Here is a 23,595-nt window from a genome sequence, read left to right on the forward strand (position 1 = left end):
AAAGCAAAATACCAAGTACCCACCCATTCGTAACTTCATTTTGCAGCGTGGACAACAATAGAGGACTACGACTCCCAGAGAGAACTGCGCTAGTGCACTGGCGTAGAAACCAATGGCCGTTTGGTACATGATCAGCATCGACTAATCAGCGGCAGGCTGGAGAAGGCTTTGTCTCCCCGCCGCCCAGCGGGTGCCGTTCTCCCGCCTCCCATCCCTGGCGCACGCGCGCCCCGCCTTGCCCGCCTTCCCTCCTTCGCCCTCCCTGCTCTTCTGCCTCTCAGAATCTTCCTGCCGTCGCGTTCGGATCTCGCTGCTCCATCCTCCCGGGCACGTTCCTTCTTTCAGCTCGCGACCAGCACAGAAAACGAATTACATATTTCCTTGTCCCGAGCATACATTGAGGCGAGCAAAAATAAATTAAAATAAATTCTAGCCATGAGGGAAATCGTGCACATCCAGGCCGGTCAGTGTGGCAACCAGATCGGTGCCAAGGTAAGAATTTTAAGCCTCTCCTTTTAATTATATTTCTTAGAAGAAAAATCCCGATTAATTTACGAAGGATGGTTATGGGATCATTTGCACTCTCCATCCTTAACCAAGCTTTGCCTTCCAAAAGTTTTTTACTTGTAAGGATACATTTGTAGTAGTAGCATTTGATTTTGAAAAGATGGGCAATTTATTTTGGCAGGCACATTTTTGGGGGAGTGCTACTAAAAGGACCTTTCAGGTTTGGGGGCCTGGAAGACCCAGGATCTGTAAGGGTTTTCTTAAAGGAGATTTTTCTAACGGTCCAAGGACCAGGGAGGAGTGATGCGGAAACGGTCCGAGACAAAGCGAGGCGAGGTTTTCCCCATGTGGATCCCGCCTCCCCCCGCTTGGCGGGGATTTGTAGAGCAAAACTGGCGGGGGAAGGGTTGAGGCTGGGCGGGCAGCTGCCGAAAGTCCCAGTGCAAAGGTGGGGAACACTGCACCAGGGTGGGCTACACTACGCGCAACCTTCACAAAGGATCGGAGACCTCGGTGTTTCTGCGATACCCGAGGGGCGTTCCCGTCTTTTTATGTGGATGGAGAATAATATATATAGGGGCTTCCTTTAACTTTCATTGCCTCTAAGACCTTTTAGGGCGTCAACACATTCTTAGAGAAGGTGGAAGGGGTGCTTCTATTAAGTAATTCCCTCTGTACCAAATATTGGAGAAAGAATAAAGCAAGTTGGGGGGGGGAGGGAAAAAAACTGGCCAGAGAATAAAATTCCGAGGCCTTAGGGGATTTTTTTTTTCTTTTTCTTTCTTTTTTTTTTTTTTTTGCGCGCGGTTACAGTGTAGCGGGGGAGGGGCAGGAGGAAGTGCGGCTGCTACGTTGTAGCCGAAGGGCGGGGTCCTGTGGGGGGCGGGGCCCAGGCGCCCCTGGAGCACGGGGACAATGCAGCCCTGCCCGCCGGCGGGGACGCGCTAGCTGGAGCGCAGTCCCGCCCCTAAGCGCGCGGAATTTGCCTTGAGCCCCGCCCGCGCGCTACATCTCCTTTTGTCGGATTCTTTAAGTGCGCTTGCGCTGCCATCACGTGGAGGGAGGGGGTGGTCGACTGCAAAAGCCCTAAGTGGCTCAGACACGGCCCTTTTAGTACGGCATGCAGGGGCGGTTCCTACAAGGGGAACGGATAGCCCTTCCATGCGTTCACTCCCACGTTAGCGAACGCCAGGCCTTCCAGCAGCATATCATCTTAACATCCCGAGCAACGAAAGCTACCACTTTCCTGAATGTGCAAGTGTCTAGGGCAAAGGTGTGGCAGGCAGATAACGGAATGCCAAGCCTTAGAACAGGGCTTACCACTAACCCATCTGGAATGTAGATCCCGTGAAGAGGCATATTTGCGTGGGTTTTGCACTACTTAGGGCTCATTGCTTTTCCTTGGCAGTTCTGGGAGGTGATCAGTGATGAACACGGCATCGATCCCACTGGTACCTACCATGGGGACAGTGACCTGCAGCTGGACCGCATCTCCGTGTATTACAATGAAGCCACAGGTGAGGGCAGGAGCCCAGGAAAGTCGGGTTTTGTTTCTTTAACACTTCTACAGGATCTCTTTCTATTCGTTCTTTTTACATTAGTTTAATAAATTTATGGTACCAGGGATTGGACCCAGGGGCGCTTAATGTTTTATTTTTGAGGTAAGATCTCGCTAAATTGCTGAGGCTGGCTTTAAATTTGAAATCCTCCTTTCTCGCCTCCCAAGCCTCTGAGTTTAAAGGCGTGTGCCACCACGCCCAGCTATTTTTTAATTGTATTTTGAGACACTGTCTTACCTAAGTTGTCCTAAGCTGCTCTCTAACTAGTGAGAGCAGCGTAGGCTCCGTCTCCCAAGCAGCTGGGATTACAGACATGAGCCAGTGTTTCCGCTGTTTCCTTTCTTGGGGGCCCATTGTCCCCTTTGGATGAATCCATCATTTTCCTCTTTAGACACCCACCATAAAGGGGCCAAAGACTAGCTCTGCTGCCACCTGGTGGCTGGGCTTGGCATGACAAATTTAAATATGAGGCTGTTTCCTAACAGCAATTGCTTAACCTTCCCCACTGCCAGCTCTCAAACATCTACCTGATTCTCTCTAGGTGGCAAATATGTTCCTCGTGCTATCCTGGTGGATCTAGAACCCGGGACTATGGACTCTGTTCGCTCAGGTCCTTTTGGCCAGATCTTCAGACCAGACAACTTTGTTTTTGGTGAGTTATGCAGATGTTATTAGTGATATTCTTTTATTTAGGTGCAAGAAATAGCAAAAGTTAGATGATTATTGCACTGGAGAGTTACAGGAAATCTGAAATGGAGGGTGGAGGCAAATGACTATTTGGGATATTATGAAAATATATCACAGGTGAAAGAGAAAGGAGCTACCTCTAAGGGAATTTTCCTAAAAGTTGAAAGGTAGAAACATGTACATTCCAAACCTTAAATAATTAATTAAGCTTTCTCTTTAACCCATTACAGGTCAGTCTGGGGCAGGTAACAACTGGGCCAAGGGTCACTATACAGAAGGGGCTGAGCTGGTTGACTCAGTCCTGGATGTGGTGCGGAAGGAGGCAGAGAGCTGTGACTGCCTGCAGGGCTTCCAGCTGACCCACTCACTGGGAGGGGGCACAGGCTCCGGAATGGGCACCCTGCTCATTAGCAAGATCCGGGAAGAGTATCCTGACCGAATCATGAACACCTTCAGTGTAGTACCCTCACCCAAAGTGTCTGATACTGTGGTTGAGCCCTACAATGCCACCCTCTCCGTCCATCAGTTGGTAGAGAACACTGATGAGACCTACTGCATTGACAACGAGGCCCTTTATGACATCTGCTTCCGTACCCTCAAGCTGACCACACCAACCTACGGAGACCTGAACCACCTCGTCTCAGCCACCATGAGCGGTGTCACTACCTGCCTCCGCTTCCCTGGCCAGCTCAATGCTGACCTCCGCAAGTTGGCAGTCAACATGGTGCCCTTCCCACGTCTCCACTTCTTCATGCCTGGCTTTGCCCCTCTTACCAGCCGTGGAAGCCAGCAGTATCGGGCCCTCACTGTGCCTGAACTCACCCAGCAGGTCTTTGATGCGAAGAATATGATGGCTGCCTGTGACCCCCGCCATGGTCGGTACCTCACCGTGGCTGCAGTCTTCCGTGGACGGATGTCCATGAAGGAGGTAGATGAGCAGATGCTGAATGTGCAGAACAAGAATAGCAGCTACTTCGTGGAATGGATCCCCAACAATGTCAAGACAGCTGTCTGTGACATCCCACCTCGTGGCCTCAAGATGGCAGTTACCTTCATTGGCAACAGCACAGCCATCCAGGAGCTCTTCAAGCGCATCTCAGAGCAGTTCACTGCCATGTTCCGCCGAAAGGCCTTCCTCCACTGGTACACAGGTGAAGGTATGGACGAGATGGAGTTCACCGAGGCTGAGAGCAACATGAATGACCTTGTCTCCGAGTACCAGCAGTACCAGGATGCCACCGCAGAAGAGGAAGAGGATTTCGGTGAGGAGGCTGAAGAGGAGGCCTAAGGCGGCTCCCCCATCACCTCAGGCTTCTCAGTTCCCCAGCCTTCCGCTGCCCCTTTCTTCAGAATTTGTGTTAACTGCCTTTTCTTTTTCCTTTTGGGAGGCATGCAGAACAGTGCCTGACCCATATTAGGCGCTCAATAAATATTTGTTTCTTGAATGTCTCCTCTTTCCACTCTGGCAAACTTAAATTTCTTCCATTCTGGATTACCCTGCATTTCTTTCTGGTACCTACTTTTCACATCTGTCCATTTAATATCTTCTGTTTCCAAAATGATTCTCCCAAGAAGCTGGTTCTTGTCCAGATCCCATTTAGAACTAGCCAGGTGCTTTTAGTGGCCACCATCCTAAGGCAAAATAGTACGAGGTAGAAGGTAGCAGCAGGTAGAAATCACTTGTGATGGGGATGGGATTTTTCATTTTAGGACAGTTTTTTAAAGAGGGGAATCTATGCTTTTACAGTCATTTAGGCACTTCCATGCTCCATCTCTCAGCTTCAGGAGAGGTGTTAACAGTATTATTTCCATTTGCAGCTTCCCTCTCAGCTGTCCATGTTGTGCTCTTCCTTTAGAGGAATCTGCCCCACTCTGAGAGGTGTGAATCCTTCCTCTTTCTGCTTTACCTCTCTCAGTGCATTTCAAAAAGGAGAAGGCCAGCCTTGGTCCCTAAGCTTCCAGAATTGTCCTCCCCGACCCCCACCTTTTTACCCCCCTCCAAAGAGTAATATGTCTGATATGTGGAAAGTTATGTACTACCACCTAAATGTGATAGTACTCTTCCAGAGGAGGGGCAACAAAACCCTTTTTTAAAGAACATCTCATTTCTTTTGCTATTGCTTTTTCCTTCCTACTGTTGATTTTGTCCTATCCTACACTTCAGATTTCTAATTTGTGTTGAACTTGCTGCTTTTTTTCATATTGAAAAGATGACATTGCCCCAAGAGCCAAAAATAAATGGGAATTGGAAAAAAGAAAGTTGCCAGATGTGTGCTCATTTAGGGAAGATTGCCAGTGGAGGAATGGAGTCCAAAGTTAGTTACATTCTGCTCTCCTTAAACTGATGAGAATATCACATTTAATTGCCTTTGTTTCCTGTCCTCTCCCCACCCCAGACCCAAAGCATTAGAGGTTTACTTATGAAAGCAGATACATATTCAAGGGAAAAATGGCCTGTCTTAAGGCCCCTGGGGATAAAGCAAGGAATACACCTAAGGGAGACTGCCATCTAATAATGCTTCTGAATATATAAACTAGTCTTAAAAATCTACCCTATAGGGGCTGGGGTGGTGGCTCAGTGATAGTGTTTGCCTAGCATGTGTGAGGCACTGGATTAAATCCCCAGCACTACATAAAAATGAAATACACTGTCCACCCACAACTAAAAGAAGCTATCCTAGCAGCTCTTTAGCCCAGATTCAACAACCTCAGATTGAAAATATCAAATATAAGACTTTTTCTTGTCTTTCCCCTAAGCAATATAGATCAACTCTTTAAAGGGAAAAAATATGTATATTTGTAGTTATAGGTGGACACAATACCTTTATTTTTATGTGGTGCTGGGGATGGAACCCAGTGCCTCATGCATGCTAGGTGAGTGCTCTACCTCTTGAGCCAAGCCCCCAGCCCCAAGATGAGCTCTTTACATAACATTCACTTTTTAAAAAAATTTTTAGTTTTAGGTGGACACAATATTTTTATGTGGTACTGAGAATCAAACCCAGTGCCTCACGCATGCTAGGCGAGTGCGTTACCACTTGAGCCACATTCCCCAGACCCATTCACATAGCATTAGATATTACTAGTAATCAAGATTTAAAGTATGCATGAGGATATGTGTGTTACATGCAAATATTGCATTTTTGTATAAGGAATTTAGCATCCATGAATTTTGGTATTAGGGCAGGGGGTGATCCTGAAACTAATCCCCTTTGGAGACACAGCAAGGGCTGTTTTATTTTCCTCAGCCATAATTTCAGTAATTCTAAGAAGTAGATTTAAGAAGTAAAGCAATTTTTTTGTGTGTGTATGGTACTAGGGATTGAAACCAGGGCCTTGTGTATGGCAGGCAAGCACTCTACCTATTGAGCGAAAACCCCTGTCCCTAAAGCAATTATTACAATGATTGAACCTAGGATCACTTTACCACTGAACTTCATTCCCAGTCCTCCCCCACCCCTTTTGGTACTGGGGATTTTGGTACCAGGAGCAATTTACCCCTGAGCTCCTTTTAAATTTTAGACAGGGTCTCAGTTGCTTACAGCCTTGCTAAATTACTGAGGCTGACATTGAATTTGTGATCCTGTCTCAGCCTCCAAAGCTGCTAGAATTACAGGTGTGCACTCACCATGCCCAGATCCTTAGTGTGCTTTTCTGGCTACAACCAACATGTTGGGGAAGAAATTAACTACAACTCTTAATAGTATACAAACAACTTTGTTTTCTTCCAGTCTGGAAAGCTATTAAATGCAAGGGAGCAAGCTACATTCTAGCATCCATTTTGAACTGGTTCTATTAATCGTTCATATTTAACTAAGCATTTATTTGATAAGAACCTCCAAGACCATTCCTCAGTCTTTGTCAGGAACAAGTTCTAGACAATAGGCTCAGACAATTTTATTTAAGGAAGTTAAATAAGTTGGGATGGGGTGGAGTGGGATCATCAAAGGCTGGCAGGGGACCTCTGGGGTACTGAGAGTCATGGCAGACTGAATTTGGGAAGGGGAGCAACCCCCTTCAAGGCAAGGCACAGGCTATTGGCAAGATGTAGGGAACCCCACTGTCAAAAGATCAGCTGGGATGCATGCATCAGAACCATTCAGGCAACTTGGAGGCTGGGTACAGGCAGGGGCTGAGGGTTCAGGCTGTTCGCAAAGGTTTGTGGTTCACCTGGCAAAAAGACAAGAATTGATGGCACTTGCAAACCAGGTACCCTGATCTCCCAGGCCCCCACTCAGATAAATGGGCTGTAGGGAGGACACGTAAGTCCAAGAATCTTTCTGTAGTGCACTGCCAAGCAAAGTCATTCAGACCCATGTATAAAATGTCACTGAAGAGGGTAGAACTACCCTTGGCCCTTTATCTTGTACTGTAGACCTCATGAAGGCTCCAAGGAACCCAGCTTGAAAGTCACTGGTATGATCCAATGCTTTCATCTGTACACATACTTTTTATTTAACAAACAATGCTTACTATGTGCCAGGCATGGTTCTGATCACTGAAAGTATTTCTTGAACAGTTCAAAGTTTTTTTTTTTTTTTTTTTTTTTTGGCGGGGGGAGTGGAGTGGGGGTGGTGTAGGCTCCAGGGTCTTGTGAGTGCTGGGCTCGCTTACCATGCAGCTATCCATCCAGCTCCTTCTTAACAATTCAACAGGGTAGTTTCTATTATTAACTCGTTTTTAAGGTAAGGATACAGAATCAGAGGGATTAAGCTAGCAGGCATTGGGCCAGAATTCACACAAAAACAGTGTTCCAGGGCCTGTTATCTGACCTCTTCCATAATCCATGGATGAGTAAACTGAGGCACCAAGGAAAACAGTGATAATTATGGCTTGGAATTAATTCATTATCAACAGGCTGCAACTACTTCCCTGTATTAATGAAACAATAACACAGGCCCAGCTTCACCAGCTATGAGTGGGCTGTTACTTTACATGTCAGAAGTAGTGTTCTTCACTTTGTAAAAATACTACATACCCTAAAAGTAGTTTAAAACAAAACAAACAAACAAAAAAAACCCATCTAGGTAGAAGCGTATCAGTGTGTCTGACACACAGAAAGCAGTTAATATCTGGATTCCCAGGTGTCCTGGGTGCTGGTGAAATACTAGGCCTACTCTATCACATGACACAGAAACTCAGAAATTCTTCACCCCAGAGACCCTCACCTGGGAGATGCTGACACCCGTGAGTCTCTCCACACTCTCTGGCAGGCGGCTTAGGATGTCCAGTACCTCCCCAGTCACTTTGGCTGCCCCCATGGTCCCACTTCCACTGGACACCAGTGTAATCTTATTGGCTGAGGTCAAGGGACCACTGATTTCCTCTGCCACCTGGTGGGTAAGACAAGCCTTGTGAGTGCCCATGATCTGGCCTCATCTCTCATCAAACAACTTAAAGACCCTTATTCTATTTCATGCTTTCTCACTTTGCTCTCTGGCTTTTAATTCCCACTCCTAATTTAATGGCCCCTAGCTTGGTTCTCCCCAACCTCCTCATTTCACCTCACCCCTCAATCCCTGCTTGTGAATTCTCTCCCAGAGCCCATACTACCCCCAGACCTGGGGCAGTTTCTCTAGCAGCATGTCCAGCTGGGCAGCCTCCTGGTACAGCTGGAACGCTTCTGCCTTCTTGGCCATCTGCTCAGCCTCTGCACGGGCTCGGGCCCCTATGGCAAAGGCTTCGGCTTCCCCGCGCATCTGACCAAGGTACAGAATACTTGTAATGGAATTAATGGGACTAATTAAGAACAAGAAACCCAAGGCCATGCAGGAACCCACAAACCACTCATCCATAAGCCAGCAAGGAGCCACATCCTAACTCACCCGAACAGATTCGGCTTCTGCCTCTGCCTGCATAATCAGCTGGGACCTAGGGACAGAAAGGAAGTGGAGGGAGGAGCGGAGGAGGGGTGAGACACCCCCCACCCCAAACCAAGCTCCTTAGGAGTCCGGGTGGGGAAGGCTTCAGCTCTCCCTCGGCAGGTAAGCTTGGCAGAAGAGTCAAAAGGGAACCAAGGAGGGCTGGGACTGTGTGAGGCACGGGGTTCAATCCTCAGCACCATATTAAAAAATAAATAAATAACAATATTGTGTCCATCTACAACTTAAAAAAAAAAAAAGGAACCAATGAGGGAGCATTTACTTCTCCGCCTCGGCGAGCCGCTCCAGCTTGTAGCGCTCAGCCTCCGCCGGCTTTCTCACGCGGGCCTCCAGCTCCTTCTCTCGGCGTGCGATCTCTTGCTCCTGCACCGCCACCTGCTGGGCCCGCTCCACCACCTGCACCTGCACCCGCTGCTCCTCGATCTGCTGCTTAGTCTTGGCCACCTGGGTATAAGGGGGCCCCTCAAAGTCAGAGCTAAAAAGCCATGTATCCGGGAGGAACCAGAGACCAGGGCACCAGGATGAAGTATCAAAATAGGATTAGGTCCATGAAATCGGTTCCCAGTCTGCTCAGCATTGCTCAGTGGAGTCTCTTCCCATACTGATCCAAGGCAGGGCCCTGGGGCAGCCTCATGCTCTTCTTCAGATCCAGGAAAAAAGATGAGGGATCTAGCCAATTAGAGATCGCATGACTGTAAACCCAGCACTTAGGAGGCTGAAGCAGGAGGATTACAAGTTCCAGCCTAGCCTCAGCAACTTAGTGAGATGCCGTCTCAAAATAAAAAAATAAAGGGCTGTGGATGTGGCTCTGTGGTAGTGCATCCCTGAGTTCAATTCCCAGTACTAAAAGAAAAAAAAAAAAAAAAGGGATCTGAAGATTTAGCTTCAGAGCTAGGTGGGGCCAGGACCTGCTCCCTCTTCTCCCTCAAGCAGGGGGTTAAGTGTCCCTCAGAGAAGCTTACATATTAATCTGTTGCACCACTGTCTCCTTCTACAGTACAAATACCTTGAGGATGCTGAGCACTTGGTGATCTTCTACCTTCACATTTTCATTCAAATCCATTCACCTCTCTCCATCTTTTTTTTTTCCATACTTTTTTTAGTTGTCCATGACCCTTTATTTTATTTAAATGCAGTGCTGAGAATTGAACCCAGTGCCTCACACATGCTAAGCAAGAACTCTACCACTGAGCTACAACCCCAGCCTTGCCTCTCTCCATCTTTGCTGCCTTAATTTTGTGTGGGCCACCATCAACTCCAGCCCCAACTAATGCAACAGACTGCTGACTTTTTTTTTTTTTTTGCCAAGTCGGTGGATATCTTGGATAAAAATGGTTTTCATTTTTATTTTTAACATACGGCACAAGTTCAAAAGAAAAAAGTAGATGATATGAAGTAATGCTTCCTCTCATCTCTTTCCCCAAACTACCTAGGAAGCAACCACTGTGACCAGCCCTCCCATCTCCATAATGAGGCTTGAACCCAGGGTCTTGTGCATGCTAAACAAATTCTCTACCACTGAGCTATATCCCAGCCCATTCTATTTTTTTTTTTTTTTTTAAATTTGGTGCTTGGGGTGTAGATCAGTGGTCAAACACTTAGCAAATGCAAGACCCTGGATTCAATCCTCAGTACTGGGGGTGGGAATTATTTTGAGACAGGGTCTAAGTTGCTGAGGCTGGCTTCAAACTTGCAATCCTCCTGCCTTGGCCTCCCAAAGCAGCTAGGATTACAAGTATGTGCCACCATACCCAGAAGACTGTGTGTGTATATACAGAATTCCTCTTATTTAAGCAGATTTTTCTTATTCCTGTAGTGCACAGGGATCAAAAGGCTCTTGCCAAGATGTTGATGAAGAGAAGTACCAGGAAAAGAATACCCTTCTCCATAGTTCTATTACTCAAGCTCAGCCACAAACCATCAGACCTATAGGTCTCATCAGTACTAGTGATGGTTCATTTGCTTTCTTAGTCTTCTTCTTCTTTTTTTTTTTTGGTATTGAGGAGTGAACCCAAAGGTGCTCAACCACTGAGCCACATCCCCAGCTCCCCAACCCTTTTGTATATTTTATTTAGAGACAGGTCTCACTGAGTTGCTAAGTACCTTGATAAGTTGCTGAGGCTGGCTTTGTACTCGGGATCTTCCTGCCTCAGCCTCCTGAGCCACTGGGATTACAGGCCTGCACCACCGTGCCCAACTCATTTGCTTTCTTTTGGACCCAGCTCTTAATTCTGGATACGGTGTCTGGTATTGTCTTTGACCCTTAATTTTCAAAACTATTCCAAACTGGACTGGTTGCCCTCTACACCAGTGTGCAGGATCACCTGTCTCCTATACTGGAGTCCCTGTATCCTGTCACCAACTCCCCCCCCAAAACCTTTCCTTATTTCTGCCCACATTTTGGTGCAACTGAACCTCCAGTAGCTCCTTCAGAATATGAAGACAAAAATTTTATTTACAGATCTTACTTCTCTGAGTATTTTATTTTACCCTTCTATTTGAACAATTAAGCTGAGAACAGTTTCTATGTTGGAACAAATTTTCCATCAGAATTTTGAAGGCACTGCTCCACTGTCTTCCATCTTAAGAAAATTTAAGTCATTTTTGTTACTGTAAGGTTTTATTATTTTTGTCACTGGGGATTGAACCCAGGGGTGCTCTGCCACTGAGCTATATCTCTCTTTTTATTTATTCTGAGACAGGGTCTTGATAAGTTGCTGAGGGTTTCACTAAATTGACGAAGCTGGTCTTAAATTTTCGATCTTGCATTAGTCTCCCAAGTCCCTGGAATTCTAAATGTGGGCTACTGTGCTGGGTTTTTTGTTTTTTGCTGCCTAGCCCTTTGTTTGAGATCTGTTCTTTTTCTCTGGAAGCTTTTAGCTCTCTCCCTCTCTCTGACATAAGTGTTCTTTCATATTGATTATTTTGATATACATATGTTTCATTCATTGTGTCAGACATTTGGTGGACAACTTCTTTTTCTTTCTTTTTTTTTTTTTTTTGGTACCAGGGATTGAACTCAGGGGCACTCAACCACTGAGCCACACCCCAGCCCTATTTTGTATTTTATTTAGAGACAGGGACTCACAGAGTACCTAAGTGCCTTTCTATTGCTGAAGCTGGCTTTGAACTCAGGATCCTCCTATCTCAGCCTCCTGAGCTGCTGGGATTACAGGTATGGGCCACCACACTGGCTGGGTGGACCATTTCTTACCAAATCTGCCTAAATAAAAGGAGTTCTGCCCTTCAGTGCAAATATACATTTCTGAATTAATCCATTGGTGATTTCCTATTTTCTTTGTTCTGCTGAAGCTCCTGGACTGGTCTGTAATATTTTTATCCTTACTAATAGTTCCAACTGTTTCTTTCCTTTGGGAAGTTTACTAGAATTTTCTTCTGTTTTTTTTTTTTTTTTAATTTTTGCCACCTTATTAGTTTCTATGTGCTCTTTTTTGTTTGTTTTCTGTTCTATGTCCTGATTTCCTGACCCTGGGCTCTCCTCTTATCTCACAGAAGACATTTTGTTTTTGTCTTTGTTTTGGTGCTGAGAATTGAACCCAAGCCTCACACATGCTAATAAGCACATGCTCTGCCATTAAGCAGCTATTCTTTCAAACCTTCTTCTCTCTGGATATTACACATCCTTCAAATAATTTTTGCTCTTTTGTCTTCCACAATGGAGGACATCCTCATTGATCAGGTAATTCCTAGTTGTCTCTTCTGGGTAAAGAGTGTCTAAACACTGAAAAGAGGCTCTGAGTGCATGGGTGAGCCTTGTTGACTTTGACTTTTTTTTTTTTTCTTTTTCCCCTTTGGGGTGATCTGAGCAGACCATGTACTAGAGAAGTCTCCAATTCAGGACCTTGAAGTCTTTCTTCTTGAATTGGTCATGTTTCCCAGAGCAGTGTTCCCATCTCTTTTTTGGAAGATGGAGCTTTGGGAGTTGTATGGGGTTGAAGGGGCTGGCTGCCAGCACTTAGCATTCAAAAGGTTAACCATCATTTCATGCCCCTCTTATTTTTTTAAACTTTATTTATTTATATGTGGTGCTGAGGATGGAACCCAGGGCCTTGCATGTGTGAGGTGAGTGCTCTACCGCTGAGCCACAACCCTAGTCCCTCATGCCCCTCTTATTGGTAAAGTAGTCTAGCCCTCACCTGTGCCAGGACAGCCTTCATCACATCCCCTTGCTTTACTTTCTTCTAACAATAAATGCTGCTGGGGCAGGGAAGAAGCCATTACCTAGAGTAGGAGGCCAGCAAAGGGCACTAGTCCTAAGTTACTTTTCTCCTATTCCTCCTATTTCACCAGCATTTATTATAGCTCCAAGGGCACCTGGTGCTGCTAGCTCCTGAGCCTTAGATCCTTCATTGTCTTCCTCCCTGTAGATGTCAAGCTCAGCAGTCTCAGACCAGCTTGGTAAACTACCACTGATCTCCAGCTTTCAAAACAATGCTGTGGTGTCTGTTCCTATTTTCTCCATCTATACCTTTTTTTTTTTCTTAATATTTTATTTTTTAGTTGTAGTTGGGCACAATATCTTTATTTTATTTATTTATTTTTATGTGGTGCTGAGGATTGAACCCAGGGCCTCATGTATGCAAGGCAAGCGCTCTATCACTGAGCTACAATCCCAGCCCTCATCTATACCTTTAAAAAAAAACAAAAAAAAAAAACAAATCACTCTGTTTTGGTGAAATTTTTAGAAAGTATAATTTAGCTGCATTTGCTCAACTCATCTTTTTTTTTTTTTTTTGGTACTGACGAATGAACCCAGAGAGTCCTTTACCACTGACCTACATCCCTTTTCATTTTTTTTAAATTTATTTTTTAGTTTTAGGTGGACACAATATCTTTATTTTATTTTTATGTGGTGCTGAGGATCAAACCCAGTGTCTCCTGCATGCTAGGTGAGAACTCTACCACTGGGCCACAACCCCAGCCCCAGCCTTTTCATTTAAAAAAAAAAAAAAGAAAATTTTTATAATTGTAGATAGACAGCATGTCTTTGTTTGTTTAGTTTTTTATGCAGTGCTACGGATGGAACCCAGTGCCTCAGACATGCTAGGCAAGCACTCTGTCACTGAGCTACAGCCCCAGCCCAACCTTTTCATTTTTAATTTTGAGACAGGGTTCTAATTAAGTTGCTGAGGCTGGCCTCAAAATTGTGATCCTCTGCTTCAGACTCCCTAGTGGCTGGGATCATAGGCATTCACCACCATCTTTGAAAAAGATTCCAATTCATCTCCTGCTTCCTCTCCCTCTCCCTCCCTCTCCCCCTCTCTCTCTCAACATTTTTTAGTTGTAGTTGGACACAATATCTTTATTTTATTTATTTATTTTTATGTGGAGGTGAGGATCAAACCCAGCACGTGCCAGGCGAGCACTCTACTGCTGAGCTCCAGCCCCAGCCTCCCTCTTTCTTTTTAAAGATGGGATCTTGCTCTGTTGCTCAGGCTGCCCTCAAAGTGATCCTTTTGCCTCAGCCTCCCAAGTAGCTGGCACTACAAGCATGCCAACCCACCTTGTCTTTTTCTTTCGATAATTCATTCTCTGCAAGGCAATAGGACTGATCCTTAAAAAATATAAACGTAAACAGCTGGGGATGTAGATTAGCAAAACAAACACACACAAACACCACACCCCCACCCGCTGCAAAGTGAACTAGACCATAGCGTCTCCCTGAGTAATGTTCTCTAATAGCTTTTTCCATTGTGCTTTGAATTATCTTCTGTCTCAATCCAAATCCTATGTCTGTTTCGGGTCCTGCCTGCTTCTTCTTCTCACACTCAGAATATCAACCACATCAGATCAGGTATCTTCTGTTCCTCAGACATACCAAGCTCAAGCTCAGGGTCTTTGTACTTATTGGTCCCTTTACCTAGTCATTAGGACACGATTGGTTTTGTTTTGGTAGTACTATATATAAGTAAACCCAGGGCTTCATCCATGCTAGAAAAGCACTCTATCACTGAGCTACATTCCAAGTTCCTTTTTATTTTGAGAGAGGGTCTCTTTAAGTTGCCATGGCTGACCTCAAACTTGCTACCTTCCTGCCTCAGTCTTCCAGGTAGCTGGGATTACAGGCATGTGCCATTGTGTATGGCTACAAGACTATTTTTTGCAGTACTGGGCTTGAACACAGGGGCGCTCTCTCACTGAGCCATATCCCCAATCTTTTTTATTTCTTGAGTCAGGATCTTGCTAAATTGCTCAGGCTGGCCTTGAACTCTGGATCCTCCTGCCTCAGATTTCTGAGTATCGGGGTTATAGGCATGTGCCGCTGAGCCGTCACATATCTATTTAATCAGAACTAACCTAGAATGTTCTAGACCTAAAACTCCTCGCTTAGATACCTCTTTCTTATTTTCAGGTTTTATCTCAAATATCACCTCCTCATAGACACTTTCTCTGTCCACCCCTAACTTGATATAGTCTTCCCTACAGTTTTCACATTACCCTGTTTATTTCCTTCACAGCACTTAGGTAAGATAACTATAAGGACTGGGGATGTAGCTTTGTGGTAGAACTTAGCATGCATAAGATCCTGGGTTTGATTCCTAGCACTGCAAAAAGAAATGGGGAGGGGGACCCAAATAATTATAGCCTGAGAAGGTCATGTATTTGTTTATTAGTAGTTTCCTCTGTTATAACCCAAGCTTCCTGAGAATGAGAATCTTTTCTGTCTTATTCATACATTCATCCTCATTTTCAAAATAATCTCTATCCTGGGCACAGTGGTACATGCCTGTAATCCCAGTGATTCAGGAGGCTGAGGCAGGAGGATCACAAGTTTGAGGCCTGCTTCAGCAATTTGGCAAGATCCTGGGCAACTCAGTGAGACCCTTTCTCAAAACAAAAAATATAAAAGACTGGGGATGTAGCTCAGTGGTAAAGCGCCTCTGGATTAAATCCCCAGTATTCCCCTTCCCCTATATAGAAATCTGTCACATATAGACACTAAATAGGTTGTTTGCTAAATGAATATTTACTTTGTGAGTACCTAGCACAGTGTCTGGCACATAAGAAACTGATAAGAGTTAAACGGAGCCCATCCAGCATGCCTGGATTTATAGACAAGGAAAGCCTTTTTAAAAGGTTAGGAACTGTAATGGTTTGGATAAGTGTCCTCCAAAGGCCTAAGTGCTAAAGGCTTGGTCCCAGGGTGATACTTCTGAGAGGTGGTAAACCTTTAGGAGTTGGGGCCTTGTGGGCCATTATGTCATGGCCATGAGGTGAATGGTTTTGCTCCACAACACACTCCCTCCACGATGGTACCTTGCTACAAGCCCAATCATGGACTGAAACCTCCAAAACTGTGAGCTAAAATAAATCTTTTCTCTTCATAGTTTATTATCTCAAATATTTTCTTATAGTAACAGAAAGGAGACTAATACAAAAATCTTACCAGCCAGGCCTGGTGGTATACACCTATAATCTCAGAAACCCAGGAGGTGGAAAAAAGGGCTGGGAATGTAGCTCATTGAAAGAGCACCCCTGGGTTCAATCCAGGAAGAAAAAAAAAAAAAAAAAAAGAATCATATCCACAGTCTCACCGTAAGCTAGTGTTTTTATTATGTGATATTTTTCAAACTCCAATGTACATGCAAATCACCTTGGGATTTTGTTAAAAATACCGATTCTGATTTAGTCAGTCTAGACTGGAGCCTGAGATTTTATATTTCCACTAACCTTCTCAGTGTTCCTGCTGCTTCTAGATGGACTGTACTTTGAGTAATAAAGCAGTATGGTACTGCCAATAATCTGTCAAACCATGCTGAAATTCTACATCATAATTAAAGATGTTTTGTACCTCAACTTACTTTCAGCTAGTACCAAGTCTTGGCAAAAACAAAATTCACAATGTAGCTATCCTTCAGATAAAGTCTCAAAGGTAACGTTGACTCTTATTACTTACCCTAGTTTGGTTTTGTAAAATAGCCATGAACACTGAATTAGCTAATACTTATTTTGTTCCTAGGAGAAATATGGGTCAGATTCCTGTGAGCCTCTGATCAAAACTTATTTTTTTGGTAATAGGGACTGAACCAAGGGTCATTTTTTGTTTTTTACTTTGTAACAGAATCTTACTAAACTGCTTAGGGTCTTACTAAGTTGCCCAGGCTGGTCCTGAATTTGCAGTCTTCCTGCCTTAGTCTCCTAAATTGCTGGGATTATAGGTGTGTGCCACTGTGCCTGGCTAATCATAACATTTTTATCAACCAATCAATACATAAGCTTGTTTTATGTGTTTCTGTTTAAAGACACTTTATATATTATTTAGTTGGTTCAGTAACACAGACTTCATGTCTAACAGTATGTCAATTCATGCCTGAACAAAGCTTATGTAACATATATTTTTCCTATAAGGCACATCAGAGCCTCTCGTGTTAAGAGATTCCAGATAGCAATTCAGCACTATGTTTGGGGTACCAGCATTGAACCCAGGGGCACTTAATCACTAAGCCATACCCACAACTTTTTTATTTTGAGACAGAGTCTCATTAAGTTGCTTAGGGCCTCACTAAATTGGTGAGGCTGACCTCATCCTTTCGATCTTCCTTCCTCAGCTTCCCAACCCACTGGGATTACAAGCATGTACCACCATGCCTGGCCTATGATTTTATTATTTATTTATTTTTGTGATGCTGAAGAATCTAGAGATTAATGCATATTAGGCAAGCAATCAACACTGAGCAACATTCCCAGCCCCAGGGGCCATTTGAAAAGCAAGATCACCAACAAAAAGCACAAAAAAATGCAAAAAGTGTGGCAGTAAATATGCCATGAAAATGACTCTGTTTATGGTGTGAAAGCTGAAACAAGAAGGCAGAGCATCTTCTTGTTTGACCTTGTCTGCAAGCTATGCATCAGGCAACTAGGATTTTGCACTACTCTGCTCAATATAGGCCAATGACCATGAAAGTGCTGCAAGTACTGATTTTGGGGTTACTAACAAATTTTAGTGAATAGGCAAATTTTCAGATATGGGATCCATGAATAACAGGAATCAGTTATACCTCCTTGCAATATTAAGGGATGCCCATAGATCATTTTTCAGGATTCAATGTCTATGTCCATGTTTTCCTTCCTCATACTCTGTCTTGATCATCAGGGCTGCTATTAGCCTATTGTGTGCTCTTGTACAAATCAGAAAAAGGTGACTTCCTCTCTGTGGATGCAGACCCATGCCACAGTGTACAGCCTGGCAAGTGGTGCATGGGCTGCATCTTTTATCTGGCTCACATCCTTTCATGCCTTTCCTTTGCTTTTCAGCTCAAGTTTGAGTATTTTGAGTCTCTCTTCACGTGGGGGGAGGTAGATCAGAAAAGGAGATCCAGAATAAGATCAAAGTTAGAATGATAAATAGTGGTGTGCTGGAATGGAGAGCACAGGAGGAAGTAGGAGGGGGCAATAAGCAGCTTGGCCATCTGCTTAGTGTGGCAGCTCTCACCTGAAGCTGATAGGCCAGGTCAGCTTGTGCTCGGCGAGTATTGACCTCAATGTCATATGCAGCCTTCTTCAGTTCATAGTCCCTCTGTGCCTTGGCCATCTCGATCTCACTCAGGTACTGAGCAGAAACCTTTTCTTGCTTGGCTTTAGCCTCCTGTCCAAACACAGATCAGGTAGGAAAAGTCAGGGCAGAATGAGGAAGGCCATGGATGAGAGCCTGCCCCTCACCAGGCTTCACTGCCTTTATCCCAGGCCTCGTTTTTTCCCCTGCTAACTCACTTCTTACAATTCTCAAACAGGGCCATGCATGCTAGGCAAGTCCTCTGCCACTGGTTTACAACCCCCAACTTTTTTTTTTTTTTGATCCTCTTGCCTCAGTCTCCCAGCATAGGTGGGGTTACCGGCATGAATACACAGCCACACCTAGCTTCCTGCCAACCCAGTACTATAGTCTCATTAGCTCTGCCCCTTCTACCCATTTTTCACTGTGTGTCCTATAAGCCTATGGTGACAGAGCAACTCCCATCTCTCTCACCCGGATCCCAGCATCTCTCTTGGCTTCTGCTTCCCCAATTCGGGCATCTTTTTGGACTTGTGCTGTTCGAGCCTTCCCCAAAGAGTGCAAATAGTCCTATGGGAGAGGTGCAGAAACCAGAGTTGTCACGAGGTTTTGAGATGGGAGCAAGGAAGTAGGGAAGGAATAGCTGCCTAGTTTCACCTGGTCATCGTGAATGTCCTTCAGAGTGTAGCTAACAACGCTGATGCCCATGTTGACCAGGTCTGAGGAGGCTACTTTGAAAACTTGCTCTGAGAATTTCTGTCTGTCCTTATAGATCTCCTAAGACAAAAGAATGGTAGGAATTTAAGCTCTCAGATCCACCATGTCTCACAGATTAGCTGAGTCCTTAGGCTCCATTCAGTATGGCATCTCTACTGGATGTTTCCTTGTCCCCAAGCCCACCTCCACAGTCATGTGGGCCATTATAGCCCTCTGGTGACCCTCCAGCGTCTCCAGGGCAATGTGAGCAATCTCAGCCTCTGTCTTCCCCAGGAACATCTGGCAGGCAGCCGCCAACATTTCCTTGTTCTGCCCCTGTATTTTCACCTGCAGCCAGAGTAGGGATGGGGGGGCGGGGTGTCATTAGGTATCATGAAGCCAAGGAAGAAGTAGGGAGGGAAGGGGAAGCCTCTAAGTGCAGTTTCTTCTATCTCAGGGAGAAAGAGGAGGAGGAGCCAAGTGCCTTGGGGTGGCTGTAGTAGGACAATAGCAGAGACATTTTTTTTTTTTTGAGGCAGATATTGAGAAGGCCATGGTCAGAAAATTCTTAATGTGTGGGACAGAGAGACTGGGAAGTGGACTTTGGTGGGGAAAGGCTTTGAAAGCCTCACCTGGGCAATGCCCGTGACTGAGATGGGGACCCCATGGCGAGTATAAACCTTTTCACTCTTGACATTGAGGGTCAGTGTGTTGAGAGAAATCCTATGGGAAAAAGAAGGGGTCGACAGTAAGACAAAGAGTAGAGTGAAAACTGAGGTTCCCCTTCCTTGGTTCTCTTCCTACTTACCTCTGAATTTGCTGAATGCAAGGCAGTACAAAGACTCTTCCTCCAGCCACCATGACTGGGGGGCTTCGGCAGAAACCTGCAAGGTGAAGGCATTATGCAGCCACGATACAACTAGGATGTGTTAGAATGAAGAACTTGAGGGTAGGAACAGCCCACGGGAGAGGATATGGGAGCTTTTGGGGAAGGCAGCCTGGGCCTTGGAGTTGGGAGTTCCTAACTCAAGCAGGTAGCTGGAGGTCATGAGAGGGCAGAAGCTTGGGGTCTGGGGTCGGGAGCTGGTAGGGGGAGGAAGGGGCAGAGACCAGACTTATAGGGGTTTGGGGTTCACTTGTGGGAAAGAGAATACTTACCCGAGACCACCATCGCCTCATTTGGGCCACAAGTGAAAAACATGGTTCAAACCGGAGCTGGAGGAAGAAGAAGCTTTTGCAGATGGGAAAGGAGCGCTGTGGCGGCCAAGGGAGGGAACCCTTTCCCTTCCGACAGACCCACCCAGTCTGCACCCGCTACCGCTCAATTCCTTCGGTGCTCAGAGGTCCGGTAAGTCTCTTCTCTGTGAAATTCCTAAGATTCCCAAGGACCCTTTCCTACGCGTGCACGCCCTTTCCCCTTTATCAGATGAAGCCCTCCCGCGCCTGAGGGCCCCAGACCTTTCCCCACCAGGCACATCCTCTGCAGCCCCAGGCTTCATCTCGCCTCCCCCACTCACCTTCCCGGAAGCGGGAGGCGGCGGGGCTGGGGTCTCCGGAAGGGCAGGGGCGTGCAGAGCTGGGAGACCAGCAGGAACGCGGCGGTCCCGCCTTACTGGAAGCTGGGCCCACACGCGCGCCCCCAAACCGGCCGCGCCCTGTTGCTGCGGCAGACGCGACCCCGCCCCCGCCGCGGACCAACCCCTCGGCCCCGCGCGATTGTTCCGCCCCTTTCCCGGCAGGCCCCGCTTGGGTCTGCAGCCCGCCAGCTCCCCCGGGCTGCCAGTCGAGCCCCGGGTGGGGCTCACTGGCCGCTGCCCGGTCATCTGCCAGAGCCCAGGGCCCCGCCTAGGCCCTCCACGATCCGCCCCGCGGCGCGGGCCGCAGGCTTTCCTAAGTAAGAAAGGTTGCCACATCTCGGGTTTGCCGCGGACTAACTGGTAAAACCGCAGGATGAGCCACATACGACTGCATTCGGAGGCCGGATCCGTCCCGTGACTCCGGGTAAAATGGGTTTCGTGGCCCGGGGAGAGGTACAGACTGGCGATGTGGCCACAGTTCCTCCCGCCAGTCATTGGGGCGTGAAGATGGGTAATGGGGACTCGCCGCGGACAAAGATACACTCGGAGGACTGCTTTCAGTAAATCAAGTTTATTTTGTTCACAGAACATACTGGGCGACCTCCGGCTGCCGCCTCCTGACAGCCCATAGACGTCCAACCCCGCTGTCCGTAAGGGGAAACTTCGAGATTGAAGGCCTGAGACTTTATTCCCAACGGTCTGCCTAAATCTCAGACATAGACCGGTAGAGTTGAGGTGCTGGAGAACGGAGTATCATCCTCTAAACCTACGACCCACCGCCATGCCCGATTCCCAGTTCGGGCGTCATCCCACCCGTCCCTTCCACTACCTTTTCCCACTCTGCCTCAGTTCTAGGAGCCCTCCCTCCACCAATCTCACAAGGCTCAATAAATACCAAAAGATCTGCATTTACAGCAGGGGAAGCATATCTCGCACCCTTGCATAAGTTAAAATAAATATTACATACATCCCTCCATCACCTAGGAGGACATACATAAATACATATAAATATTAATTAGGCGTAGTGACAAATAAATTAACGCCGCTCTCCTTCCCCACTGGGCTTAGCCTGGACGGGTCTGTCTCCGGTCTCGCCCCAATCATCGGTCGGCCTGGTCTTGGCTGTAGTGTTCTGAGTTCTAGTTGCCTTGAAAGTCCCAGTTTGGGATACACTCTCGGGCACCAGATACGCCTGGTGTTTCTTGGGTTTTTCAGGTTCTTTGTTAGAAGGCAGCTGGGTGTTGCTGGAGAAAGGTGCTTACGTCCAGATAGTAGTCCGAGGGGTCCGAAGTCAGATTCAGGTGCTCGAGGACTGGGGGAGCAGGGATGGGCACAGGGGACGCGGAGCTGGGGACGTCCTCCTGCGTCAGGGGTGCCGACACACCCTCTTCAGCCATTAGGATCTGGCAGAAGATGATGGCGAGAAGAATAAAGAGGAACCTTTTGGCAAGGTTAGGTTCCTCGGTTGGCAATTGACGCCGGACCTTAGGAGAGACAAAAAAGTGGACAGATCAGTCAAGGTCTCGGAGTCCAGTAGTTCCCCAGGGCACCAGGGCGGCGTGTCCCCCGGCCTCCCCAATTTCGAGACACTCACCACTCGAGGATAAAGGACCCTGCGGCTGCGCTTACGGTGCCCCCGAGAGGCGCCAAGGCGTGTGGCCGAGGCTACCGTCCTCTCCGGGAGAGGATCGAAGGTGAAGATCTCAGGGCCGGAGCCCCGCCGGAGTCCCGGGCCGGTGGAGGGGGCGGGGGACGACGGGGCCCTCAGGCCGGTCATGGTGGGGAGCGAGCTTCGAGAGTGACACATCAGTGCTGAGGAGAGTTTAGCTAAGAGCTGACCTACCGCCAGGCAGAGCTGTTTAAGTACACAGAGAATTGGGCGGGTTCTTGTAACTCCTCCTCTCGCAGCAGGGGAGCATTTGGCTGGAGCCGGGCTGGAAATTCCAACAATTAAGCAAAGGGAGTGGGTGGAGACTTGGACTGTGCATCTCTAGGTGCCCGAGTGCACGCTGTGCGTGCGAGTCGTGAATGCTGGTGGGTGAAATCCCAGGGGGCAGACACATGTTGGGGCATTGTGGCAGCTGGAGCATGGCCCACTACGGTTTAGAAGATGATTCAGCCACCATCGTGGGGAGGCTGGGGGTCTTAGAAAAGGAGATATGGCCATTATGCAACAATACTGACCCTTCAAGGTCAAGGAACCGCAGTTAGAACACACATTCACACACCAAGGGCATGTGGATAGCACACACTCCTGGCTCCCTAGGGCATAACGGTACATGCCTGTATAATCCCTGTGAGAAGGACCACAAGTTCCACGCTTGCTTGGGCAACTTAGTAGAGCCCTAAGCAACTTAGCAAGACCCTGCCTCTAAATAAGTATGTAAATAAATAAATAAGGGTTTGGGGTTGTAGCTGTGTTAAAGTGCTCCTGGTGTCAACCCCCAAAAAGACAATTTTTTAAAAAAATAAGAAAACACATACAAACAGAAGAAAGCACAAACAGACATAGCCCTGCCCATTCTTAGCACACATGAAAACACACAAGTACATTACACATTCCCATGCTATATGCACGTGACACAACACAAAGTAAAGACTGCACAGAAACAACAAAATTACTCTTAGGTGTGTACAGAAATATTCACACATAGGCTGGTACAGAGAACCACAAAATACAAAGGCAAGAGGTTAGTAACCGCCCATATTTCCCCCCAGTAGTATGGGTCGAATAACAAAATTTATGTGAAGAACTTCTTGAATTGTGAGACATTATTCAAATGTTGTAGTAGTGATAATTAGTCAACACACTATGGACACATTTCCATACTGCCTTAGAGACCACTCGTGAACATGGAATTTAACATTTTTTGAGTATTCACCTGTGGCAGGAGCTCTGTTAAAACTACCACTAAAGCAGAGTGTGGTGGCACGTATCTGTAGTCCTTGCTATTCAGGAGGCTGAGGCAGGAGGAAGGACCACTTGGCCCTGGAGTTCGGGGCCAGCCTGAGTAACACAGTCAAGACCCCCATATCAAAAACAAAACAAGGGGAGGGGGGAGGGTGGATGAGGGGAAAGGCAGCGGAGCACAACAGACACTAGTATGGCAATTTGTAAATCAATGGATGTGTAACTGATGTGAATCTGCAATCTGTGTATGGGGTGAAGGTGG

General features: G+C 46.6%; 3 protein-coding genes and 1 long non-coding RNA gene across 6 annotated transcripts; 2 read left to right on the forward strand and 2 right to left on the reverse strand.

Annotated features, from left to right (window-relative positions):
* Window positions 1-255: 255 nt before the first annotated feature.
* On the forward strand, window positions 256-5,015 carry Tubb (tubulin beta class I). The gene is made up of 4 exons (XM_046427630.2): window positions 256-492; window positions 1,916-2,024; window positions 2,608-2,718; window positions 2,984-5,015. The coding sequence occupies exons 1-4, from the start codon at window positions 436-438 to the stop codon at window positions 4,039-4,041; spliced, it is 1,335 nt and encodes a 444-aa protein (XP_046283586.1). The 5' UTR covers window positions 256-435; the 3' UTR covers window positions 4,042-5,015.
* A 1,620-nt stretch (window positions 5,016-6,635) lies between these two features.
* Window positions 6,636-20,528, reverse strand: Flot1 (flotillin 1). Of its 3 annotated transcripts, XM_046427631.2 has the most exons (13): window positions 20,363-20,527; window positions 20,004-20,060; window positions 19,654-19,729; window positions 19,478-19,568; window positions 19,050-19,193; window positions 18,807-18,926; window positions 18,624-18,719; window positions 18,090-18,242; window positions 8,898-9,079; window positions 8,579-8,624; window positions 8,315-8,452; window positions 7,922-8,086; window positions 6,636-6,923 (listed from the first exon to the last, which is right to left on the reverse strand). In XM_046427631.2, the coding sequence occupies exons 2-13, from the start codon at window positions 20,044-20,046 to the stop codon at window positions 6,894-6,896; spliced, it is 1,284 nt and encodes a 427-aa protein (XP_046283587.1). In that variant the 5' UTR covers window positions 20,047-20,060; window positions 20,363-20,527; the 3' UTR covers window positions 6,636-6,893. The 3 variants fall into 3 exon arrangements, with proteins under 3 accessions (XP_046283587.1, XP_058429689.1, XP_046283588.1); XM_058573706.1 differs by lacking the exon at window positions 19,050-19,193 and having other exon boundaries at window positions 20,363-20,528; XM_046427632.2 differs by lacking the exon at window positions 20,363-20,527 and having other exon boundaries at window positions 20,004-20,076.
* Window positions 20,529-20,584: 56 nt separating this feature from the next.
* LOC124081485 (uncharacterized) lies at window positions 20,585-21,339 on the forward strand. The gene is made up of 2 exons (XR_006848053.2): window positions 20,585-20,846; window positions 21,009-21,339. It is a non-coding gene; the product is annotated as an uncharacterized LOC124081485 (long non-coding RNA).
* Ier3 (immediate early response 3) lies at window positions 20,978-22,278 on the reverse strand. Its single transcript, XM_046427674.2, has 2 exons — window positions 22,017-22,278; window positions 20,978-21,906 (listed from the first exon to the last, which is right to left on the reverse strand). The coding sequence occupies exons 1-2, from the start codon at window positions 22,227-22,229 to the stop codon at window positions 21,646-21,648; spliced, it is 474 nt and encodes a 157-aa protein (XP_046283630.1). The 5' UTR covers window positions 22,230-22,278; the 3' UTR covers window positions 20,978-21,645.
* Between the last annotated feature and the right edge of the window lie 1,317 nt (window positions 22,279-23,595).

The sequence above is a fragment of the Marmota monax genome, unplaced genomic scaffold (genome assembly GCF_021218885.2).
Source record: "Marmota monax isolate L192 unplaced genomic scaffold, Marmota_monax_Labrador192_F-V1.1 WCK01_AAM20220418_F8-fsc00426, whole genome shotgun sequence".
NCBI classification, from domain to species: domain Eukaryota; kingdom Metazoa; phylum Chordata; class Mammalia; order Rodentia; family Sciuridae; genus Marmota; species Marmota monax.